This window comes from Temnothorax curvispinosus, unplaced genomic scaffold (genome assembly GCF_003070985.1).
Source record: "Temnothorax curvispinosus isolate PA1 unplaced genomic scaffold, ASM307098v1 QBEX01004775.1, whole genome shotgun sequence".
Classification (NCBI taxonomy): Eukaryota; Metazoa; Arthropoda; class Insecta; order Hymenoptera; family Formicidae; genus Temnothorax; species Temnothorax curvispinosus.
The window spans coordinates 1,068,835-1,079,924 of record NW_020214555.1 but is presented as its reverse complement, the minus strand read 5'-3'; the positions used below and the strand labels follow the sequence as shown (position 1 = coordinate 1,079,924).

The 11,090-nt window shown below is 44.5% G+C and overlaps 1 protein-coding gene across 9 annotated transcripts in view; it reads right to left on the bottom strand.

Moving 5' to 3' along the window:
* Positions 1–3,220: 3,220 nt before the first annotated feature.
* Positions 3,221–11,090, bottom strand: part of LOC112454016 (protein turtle) — a 268,193-nt gene continuing 260,323 nt past the window's right edge. For all 9 annotated transcript variants that reach the window (XM_025015156.1, XM_025015157.1, XM_025015163.1 and 6 more), the window contains one exon: positions 3,221–10,060. In XM_025015156.1, coding sequence (XP_024870924.1) covers positions 8,866–10,060 — 1,195 coding nt within the window. In that variant the 3' untranslated portion in view covers positions 3,221–8,865. The remainder of the gene's footprint in view (positions 10,061–11,090) is intronic.

Sequence of the window (11,090 nt, the reverse complement as noted above, 5' to 3'; positions counted from 1 at the left end):
CCGGACCTGTGTTTCAAGTCTGACAAATTTAGTCGGCACGAAGTCAAGGTTGGAAGATATGTAAAATAGTAATAAAAATAAAACTTTCGCGCATCATTTAATTACCGCGCCTAGTTCTTAGTTAGCCCGTTTTTTATATTTGTCTACGTTTTAGTTTTTTATTTTACCGTGTAAATTCTGAAACATCGACAAAAAAATGTATAGCGGGGTACACAACGTCTTATAAGAAGTCCACGTTTTATTAATCGATAAAAAACAATAGCGATAACAGCAAGTAATTTTTATTTGCTGATTATAATAAATGAGCTTTTTCACGTCTGTTCAAATACGAATACAAATGATTATTTAGCACACACAATGCGGTTGTCAAAGATAAACGTGATGGATATGATTAAGTGACGTTTAGATTTGTTCTCTGGAGTATCTTTCTGATGTATAATCCTTGGTGTCGTTGTTGAAGCATGCGAAGGGTTACGTTCTTACAACGGGAACGGAAGAATTAAACTGCATTCAATTTATCTTCGGTCGCCGACTCATGCTCTTTCATCGCTGTTCTTTCTTGGTCAAAGCTGATTTGAGAGGATTGAGCCCCGCGTGCGGCGCAAGTAGAGATTAAAAGTTCACTACACCCGGTTGCATACACGAATCCTTGATCTTCTTAAACGAAGATGGTTACAGATGTGATTTACACAAGTCAGATTTTAAATTGAAAAACAATGCGGCAATTACTTATTTATGTGATAAAGATTATGAATATTGGCTTGAAACATATTTTATCGACCTTATACTTTAATAGGTAATAATAATACATGAAAAATAATGACGTTCAGATCTACGATAAAAGGTTTAATATGAAAAGGATGTAAGAGAAAGTACGCGAATTCTCACGACGCCAGAGAAGGTCTCCTGAACCCTTTATTTATACGCCTACATCGCGTAATTGTCATTTATGAGGCTCTTTTAGCTAAGATGCTAGTTTCCGGTTACGACTGTTTACCATAAAGTCTTATTCGTGGAATTGATGGTTTTCCTTTCCGCCGTAAAGTACATAGAGAATAAACAACTTTTATTTGTGAATTTTCCTTACATGGATTAAATATGCAGATATTTCATTTTTTCTAAAAATAATACGGAAATATAGTAAAAATTCTGAAACAATACTTGTATTTGTTTCATCTGTAAATATATTAAAATAGCTATTGATCTGTGCATGATATTCGTACGAATCGCATTAAAAGAATTTCGATAACGCGACTTTTATGTACCGCAAGTTTTTCAAAATATGCTCTGTACGACCGCGAAGTCGTCCTTTGCGATCGAAACGAGCCTGGAATATGTCACGATGGCGAAATACTCTTCGCGCATATTAGCGGAATCATCGATCCCTAATGCATTTCGTGTGCCGAAACCGCACGAGCCGAGACTGCATCGGAGCAGCCGTGCGTGGGTGACCTCAGATTACGTCACGTCCGTCCCTTGCCGCATTAGCAGACTGCCCACAGCCTTGTCACGCTGTTGAGATAATGGATCCATTCGCATGGATCACGATCCAGGATTGGACGTGCCCGGGACACTGGAAATAAATGCGCGCATAATGATACCGATCGTATTATTTCATCGTTCGACGCAGAAGAGGGAACGGCTCCTTCCTGGTTCACCTGTCTGTAATCCGAATTGATCGTGTCTGCCATGGCGGAATACCTGTTTCAGAGAGCGGTATAATGGGGATCATCTATTTGCAGTTCACTAACCCCGCACAATCCCTGTCGGTCGCAAGTGTAGATCATTAATCGATTAATACACATTGAAATTCGTACAAGAGCATTTCATGCCAAAAAGACATACTGAACTTTTAAATTCTTTTGTGATGGTCGAGCAATTATCTCTTGCACGCGGCGATATGAGATCTGAGGTGAAAATAATTCTCCAGAATTTTCGTAGAAAAATATTACTCCTCCGGGGGATATCCGCGCGATAGATCTACCTTAGATTTACGATGTAAGACGATTCACGAGAGACGAGAACATATTTTACCTTTCTCTGGAAGTAATCGAATTGCTGCTGGAGATTTTTCAAGCGCTTTATCACAAAAGCGCGTGGTTCCTTGTCGGGGAAACGAACTCGTGGTGAAAAGGATACAGGAAGCGGTAGAAGAATGAATGATCCGTCTCTGAAATACGTTTTCTCCTCTTGAGGCGGGCCACGAGAGATAATTTATGAAGCTTCGTCAGATTTGAATTGGCATTCTGTATGTAAAAATGAATCTAATGCGTGTCGAAAAGCAGAGGAGTCTCTTTGATAAAGGGCCTTCTCTCGTAATGGAGCGCCGCTCCAGTTTTCGGCAAACAACGTCGCGCGTATGCCGAGCAGGGAAATAATGGAAATGACGGCAATTTGCAGTAATCTGTGCCGCAGACGTCTTGCGCAAATGTACCATGAAACATTTAGCATCCAATTATACGCAATTTCTCAAGGAAATTACGGCCGCGCCGTGATTTTACATATCAAGTTAAAAATGTATCCTCGCTCAAAGAGTATTTCGCGTCTTCACCTGTCTTACAGATATTTTGTAATTATTTCCATATCACTGAAAAATGAGGAAAGGCTTACGAATAGGATTGGTTCTAACGAATACCGCGGTTTTTAATGACTGCGTACACAAACGCGATAATCGTCCGGTGACCCGATTTTCTTATTCTGACAATGATCTTATTACCTTGACCAGCAATTACACTCTCTGTTATTACCGAGACGTAGAAATCCTCTAGTTAGGGAAGAATAACGTGGCGTTGTAATAGCTAGCAATTTAGATATCGGTTAAAACGTCATGCCAAATAACACCCCGGTCGACACTAAGCATCAGTTACATTACATCATATTATAATTTTGTACTCAACAATGTAAATGTAATGGACATACGTTGAGTGCGAAATAATAATTATAACATGGATGTAATGTAACTAATACTCTACTGTCTCGACTGGGACAATATTTGCATAGTGCAAATATCAACAGTTCATTTAAACCTATAATGTTACAAATACAATAATTATTATTAATATTTACTCATTTATCAATAAATAGTCTTTTTTATACATACCTGTGATCCAGCGCAGCATTTCATATTCTACAAAGGTCGTGACTGCGCCGCATCGAAATTCATCGCACACGTGTTTAATGACAAATCAATACAATGCAAATGTCCTGGGAACGTTGCCCATTTCGTTTCAAATGTCGATTTATTTTTCATTTTATTAATAATAAATTGTCTACAATTTGTCCTAAGTTAGTACGTCTTGGAGTTCTCGTGGGGGGTTCGCGAGAAAGCATAGATCAATCAATCAAACTTGGGTAATGGAGGTGAACAACGAGCATTCGCAAAAGTGACAACGAAACAGTTCAACGTACCGTGTACAAACCCGACGGCGGATACAGTCGAGAATAAGCGGAAGTGAAGATACAGACGGTACAGAAGAACGTTACATGCGTGTGTAGAAGCGATTCGATGTCGGGCGGTGAGAAGGTTTAACGATTAATTACGTGTGTGTGAAGGTACATTCTGATGAGTCAACAAGAAACAAATTAACAGTAGACTGAGAGAATAATGAAAAGGAAAGAAAAAAAATGTCTGCTCTATCTCGTTTTTTCCCTCGAATTCAATTTCGGCGCAACAAATATTGTTGCAACACAGCAATTTGTTGCCGCGGTGTGCATGATGGCGCGAGAGAGCACTTGAAGATGAGAGCCGTGCTTGGAGCCGCGACGATCTTTTCACCAAGTTTCACGAGAGCGCATAGATCTGCTATTCGATTGCGAAAGGGAAACGTTCTCGACATTCGTTATATTGCAAGAAAATATCATATATTATACAAGATCTGAAATAAGCCGAAGCGCGTAATGGATGGTCGCAGATCCAAGCAGAACGTAGTACCCGAGAGCCATTGAATTCGACTCGCACGTGTCTTACACGCGACCGAAGGTTGCGATGATATCATATCCAACCGTGTGATATCGCGAATATTTATGACACTAGCATGTAATTTCACGTCAAATTATCACCTCTCACGCGCGAAAACTACAACCTCGAAGCAGCATCGTCGCCGTTATGCCTCTTTGTAATTCAAAAAAATATGCCGAAGACTCGAATACTTATCGTTGCAGAACTACGTCGAGAATATTTTCAAAGTTTCATGGGAAATGCATTCGGAATGCGTTCGTAATTTAACACGAGCTGATTTAACGATGAGATCGCGAGCTATTGTAAATTTTTTTCGCGATTATCTAATGCAATATTACGGGTTATCGCCATCGCGCGTTCGCCTCTCGTATATATGACATAATAGCTATAAATAGTATAGCTAAAACTTTCGCGATTTATGTATTTACGCAATATATTTATGGCTATCTACAGTTTGTACATGAACTCATTAAGCGAAATAAGCGTACGCCGCATGACGAATGTTAAGTTGCACACGTGGTCCGCGATGCGCGAAAAATCGCCGACTCTCCAAAATCGCGAACGTCCTGCTTCGAGGGCTCACCGAGAATTTCGCTCGAGCGATCTCGGGCGATAAGCCGAGATACCGCGACTGGCTTTCAGGTACATAACGAACGAAACGCTTAATTAATTAATTAATCCACGAATCACGGCGGTCGCTCGCGGCCTCGCGCGAGTTACACGCGTGTGCGACAACGCGGAGAAGGATACAACGACGAATATCGCGAACGCAAAAAGTGCGCGATGACGATGACAAACGTAAATCATCCACACGAGTCGCGAAGAAGGAACACAGGACGAACGAAACCGTCGTGACCGGTGATAAAGTTTTACAAACAGATTCACGATTCAACCATATTATCCATAAATATGCCGTTTCAAGCGAAATCGTCATTTCTCTTTTATTTTTCTTTTCTTCTCTCTCTCTTTCTCTCTGTCTCTCTCTCTTTCTCTTTCTCTCACAACCATACAGTACTTTCTCTCACAATCTTACAATTTCCCTACATTTCCCTCGTATTTCGAATACGTGTTTCGAACATATTCGTTTTATCGTATGAGCCTTCCACGCTGCCTGATAGACTCAAAGATAACGCGAAGAATCATTCGAAATTTTCTCTTTTGGTTACTCACTATTTTTATTTACTTCTCATTTCTTCGTTCTCTTCTCTCACATACTTCCTTTCATTCTCTCTTATACTTTCTTTCTCTCTGTCTCTCTCTCATTCTCGTACATTATCGCGATCGTTCACACTGTATGACCTCTTGAGATCGTTGTGTGTATCTAACTATGATATATCTACACGTTACTTATACATCTACAAGTCCGTTGGTTGGATCGCCTTCTCTCGCTTACATGATTTTTCCTTTTGCTGCATCCATCCAGAAGGGGGAGAGGGTGTCTATAATGTACGATTACGAAGCGTGTATTATCATCGCGTTATCAAAAACGTTTTCCCCAACGTCTAACGGTGAACGTTGACTCGACGGAGAGATCTATTCTCATCCCCAATATTACACACATCTCATGCATCCGATATACGTTTTATCGCTAGTAACATATTAACGATTTTACGCGATTGACGATAAAAATTGGTACCATTCTGCCGGCGCGAGTCCTTCAGCACCTCCTCCCCCGTCCTTCCGCGTATGTATATATCTCACGTCGTAATACTCCCGCGCGGATATAATAATTAATGAATACTCGCCGCGTTCGTCGCTCTCGTTGATTAATACGCTACACGCTACGTCGTTTACGATTTACAATATCAATTAATTATCAAATTATTAATTCAACCATTAGAATTACTTTAGAATATTGGTACTCTTTCGTGTCACCTCCGTTATTTCTTAACTTTTATCGTATTTCTTTTTTCTTATTCTTTTATCTCTGCGGGATCGTGTATGTTACATTATGTTCTGTTTTTTTTTCTTAACAACCGCATTTGCTCACGTGTCAAAACCGAAAACACACCGAGCAAACGTGCGCGCGAACAAACGCGAAAGAATAGACGGACTTGCTTCTATGAGTGCGAACATGGCGCCGCCATGTGCTCCCTGATATTCGCAATCACCGAAACAAGTTATTCACTCAACGTTTGTTCGCACTCGCTTTTGCTCGATCTGGATCTAGCTTTTTAATCTATGTATATTCGTTCGCACTCCATTCACTCGTCCACACGTTATTCTCGCACGTTCATCTTTTCTCGCACGTCAAGCCGGATTCAAGCCGAGCGTGATATCAAACGCGAATGAACAAGTTCGATAAGTGCGAACGGTATCGCGAATATTAACACTCGCGCTGATTGAAGCAAGCTGTTCATTCGCGTTTGTTCGCGCTCGTCTGTTCGCCTAGTCTGGATTCGGCTTCGTTACGCACGCACATCTTAACGCATGCACATCTTAACGAAAATTGTATAGAGCGCTTCGATGACGTCCACGCCGCTCCCTTCTTACTCATCTTCTTCCTCTTCCTCTCGCCGTCTACGGTTCGTCGAAGTATAGTTGAATCGTGAGTAGGGCCCTTGCTAATATTTATAATAAATATGTATAATATGTACGTATATATAAATAAGTGTTTGTACTATAAAGAAAGTAAAACGCCGGGAGTCGCGGGCCGGGCCGATCCCACGTGCAGGGGAGGTGCCTTCGCGGTCGCACGTGTAGAGAAAATTAGAAAAAAAGGGTAAGAGGAACGAGCGCGCCGCCGGGTTACCCCCTCGCCAAGGGGCACACGTTCTCGCGTTAGGTCGCGCAGCTCAACACTGATTAGCCCGTAGATTCGCCCGAGAACCCCCCCGCGTCGCGATCGGCGATCACCGGCCCCCGATCTCACGTGATTCAAGATGATCCGATGCGTTTGGTGAGAATTAGGTGGGTCTCGAAGAACGCTTCTCTCTCTCTCTCTCTTTCTCGTATTATGTGCGCGTCTGTGTGTTTCGTTTCTGTCGCTTATGAGCGTGTTTGTATTTAATCGTGTCCGTCGTGTGTGTGTGTGTATATATATATATGTATGTAGGTGTGACGTGTACGCTTCCGTGTTTTAAAACTCCTTCGTTTCTCTAATTACACACGAACTTCGGCTTGATTGGCGCGTGTGTGCGCGCGCGCACCTTGCCTTCCGGCGATGATGACCATGCGTCTCTATCGGTCGTCGTTCTTCACTTAATTGCTCTAATGTTACTTATTTAATCGACGCTTCGTACGAAATGAATCGAACGCACCGTCGGACCTCCTTATCATTGGCAGTTGAAAGATTTTTTTTTCCTAATGATTTTCATTGTTCTTTGTTTTTTTTTTTTTTTTTAAGTGTCCGGTCGACGTCGTTTATCGTCGATACGCGTGCTCGCGCGTCGCTAATCTAATTCGAGAAGGACGACCGGTGAACTTCGGTGTGCCGATAGGCGGTAAAGCCAGCGTGTCACCCCGCACACACGGGCTGACACACGTGGTGAACACGCACACACAATCGCCGCGCTACATTGGCCGAACGCGCGTAGATTCGAAGAACGTTATTCTTATTCTCGTTTTTTTTTTTTTACGTTGCTTAAGAAAAATTATTGTGCCGATAATATGTTGGGTCGCTAGCGAAACCCTAAACAGGCAGTGCAGTACGAGTGAGTCCTTAAGCAATCTCGAGGCAAGCTTCGGCCTAATATCACGTTTCGAGTCCATTGCTCATCGATATAATTACTTTATGTGTATGTATGTGTCTGTATATGATGTATGTGTGTGTACGTGTCCATATGTGAGTGTGTGGTAATTCTTCGATTATCTTACTTTTTTTGTTTTTCTTTCGTTTTTAATTATTACTTACAGCGTACGATTAAATTTAATCTTATATTTAAAAGGTATACGCGGAGCATGTACAGTGGTACAGTTTCTTTGGAGTATCATGCCGACGTAACTATCCCGTTCTTTCGCTTTCCTGTCCCTCCTTCTCGTCATCTTTCGTCCCCGATCGCGATAATAACGGGGAGAATCCCGCTACGTATGACATCCCCTTGAGCCAATCGGGAGTGTTTCTTTCTCTTCTGCGCACTTCCTAGCTCTAAAGGACAGTTTCACTGAGTTTAAAAAAAAGCGTCCTCCCCCTATTCGTCCCCCCGTGAATCCTTCCGTATGTTCCTCTACATTATTATATATAGTAACGTTAAAAATCACGGTCCTCTAAACCGGACATAGGCGTGGTTGGTGTACGCGGGATATGACCAATAATAATCGGATTCGAACATTTTTCGTTTAACGCACTTCGTTTTTCTATTATCTCGTCCCAGCGCGATCGACGTCGCTGGATTTAGCCCCCCCCCCCCCCCCCCCCCGAGTAAATGATATCGAGATTGTTTTCCCCCGTGGGATACTCGAACGGTCCTCTTATAATCGGTAAAACGAGCGAAACTCCGAAAGATTATCGTCTTAACGTACGGTTCTACTACGTCGCTCCCGTCTCGTGGTCGTGCGAAACTTATGTATCCTGAGCTGATGCTTATAACAGCCTTCTTTTGTAGATGGATGTCCAGCTACTAGAATTGACTTAAACTTCCTCTAAATGCGGAATCACGTGTGATGATGATCCTCGTTGTGCTTGCGGTGGTTGGTCTTCGGTGATGATCACATTTTTTTATCGTCGCCGTGCTGAAACGCGCGATCTTCTACGGTAGTCAAAAGCCAGTACCAAAATCTAATCGCGAGCGATATATCTAGCTTCCTTCTCTTAGCTCTTCTTTTAAGAATTTACTTTTGTCTCGCACGTTATGTATTTAACTCGGCAACCATCCCAATCGTTTCAACTCGATCATTGGACTCGCGGTGCAGCAGCCCCAATGAAATTGAATCGATCGTTCGGATCGCCTTCGAGTTGTTCGATTCCTTCAACACGCGCTTTCCAAATGCGCGCTCTGTCGTCTTCTCGCCTGTCTCTGCCGGAACTGATGGAATTCCGCCTTCATCGCTTGTACCCGGGCCTCTATGTTCTCTCTGCTGTACCTCGGCGCTTGCTGATGTACCGTGTGCACTTGATGGATGTGGGGAACGTGAATTGTATGGATCTGATGCATCGGTGGCCTCTCCTCCCGCGTAGGCGTCGAGGCCGACGTGGGGGTCGGCGTGCACGACACCGGATCGAACTCGTAGTGGCCGTCAACGCTGCCGGCGTCCACGGCGTTTTGTATGTGCGTGTGCCCAATCTTGACCTGATCCTGAAGCTCGAGCCAGCGGCCCACCAACGGCGGCGGGGGTGGTCTGTAAGGCGGCGGCCTCCATTCAGCGACTGTGCTACCGCTTCTCGAGCTCTGGTTCTGCTGCGAGGTGTTCTTGCTGCCGAAACCCGAGCTGCTCGATCTGCTCTCGGGCGAGGTCTCCAGGTCGGGCGAGGCAGCGAGTTCCGGTGCCGATCTCGCGTGCCTGGCGTGTCTCGGCGGTAACCGCGCCCTGGGTCGACCGGCCGGTTGCGGCGGCGAGGACGTCGCCAACGGCTGGACCGGCACGAACCGCCTCGACTCGGCGTGGATCGCTTTTAGAGACGGTAACTCCTGGCTGTATCGCTGGTGCACGCTGCGAAGCTGGAGGTAGCCAGGTGGCGTCGGGAAGGAACGTTCGCCGGAGGATGGTTGCTTGACGGAGCTGAGATCGCTGAAGTACAAAGGTGTCCAGGGGACCTGTGCCCCGCTCGGCGAACTGGCCAGAAATCTGGGTGACGTGATCGTGCAAACGTTCGCGGGCGGTATCCTCGCCAAAGGGTTTACAATGCCGTGGTGACAGCTCGCTGGCAGGGGACCTATGGACACGCCGCTGCCGTCGGATCTCAGGCTGAGCTGGCTGGTGCCGACCAGCGGGCGTCGCCACGACGACTTGAGCCGCTGCTTCGGCAGGAAACCACCGTCGTCGCTGCTGGAGACGTCCAGGATGCTGTTGTTGGCCGAGCTGAGAACCGAGTCCGCCACGACGAAGCGGCCGTCGGCCGCGCGGGAGATCTTGCCCAGCGGACGACAGCGGCACGAGTCCGGGGTATCCGGGCTCAGGATCTCCTTCAGGAGGGTTAAACCTGGTACTCGGCTTTTTCTAGGTCTATAGGACAGAAGGAGCGTTAGAGCGATCGCGGCGGTGGCGATTGATAGGCACGGCTCGATCGACATCGTCGGAGGATGATCTTGGCGGTAGGATCCACGCGGGATCCATATCACCCGTTTTGCGTAGTACCAAAACTTTTCCGAAATAAACGTACAGTTCTCGTTATGTCGCGAATTTAAGCGTGTGTTAAATAATATAAAAACAAAAAGGCGTACGTTGGTGATTGCTGGATGTGACGTTATTTGCTAAAAGCTATTTTTAGTATAATAGTTTTTTCACTTTTCGTTTTTTTTTTCTTTTTCTGATTTGATATTTGGGGAAAAATTTCGGTACTCATCGACCGCATACACGCGAATTTATCGCTTCCGCGGAAGCATCCCCGTTTAATGAAATCGTTTACGGAAACAAACGCTTCTGAGATTATCCCGCTTCTTCCTCCGACGTGGTCCATCGGCCGCTCGGATACGGCAAGTACGTGCAACACGAATGGCAAAAGACACGGCAATGTTAACGAACGAAAGTTAAATAAAGTACTAGAACAAACGTAACGTAAATGCCAATGTTCAAGTTAAATATGGGCAAGATAATTATCAATAATCAATTACTCGTACGTATAATAATGAATAACGGATGCAGGCAGGGAAGGCATGCGCATGCACATTCCGGTGCACGAGTGATCGGGCGTGACGTGGGTTGCGGATGGGTAGGCCTCGGCAGTGAGTGGATCTTTTTCTTTTCTTTCTTTAACTTTTACAAAACGAATCTTATATTTCTCTCATGTGTATGTATAGTTTTTTGTTTTCTTTTTGCTCGCAAAATTTTGTCCCATTCTCATAGATATTGTTTTGCGCGAATCTTTTGCACTTTCTTTTGACTTTGATCAGTGAATAGCAATTGTGGATTTAGGTGCTCCGAGAAACTCGTCACCTTTTCTCCTCCTTCGGGTCCGGCAGCAAGGAAAGATGGGGGAGAGAGAATGTTGTAACACAACGATTACATTCACAAAACACAATATGTCGTGGCGATA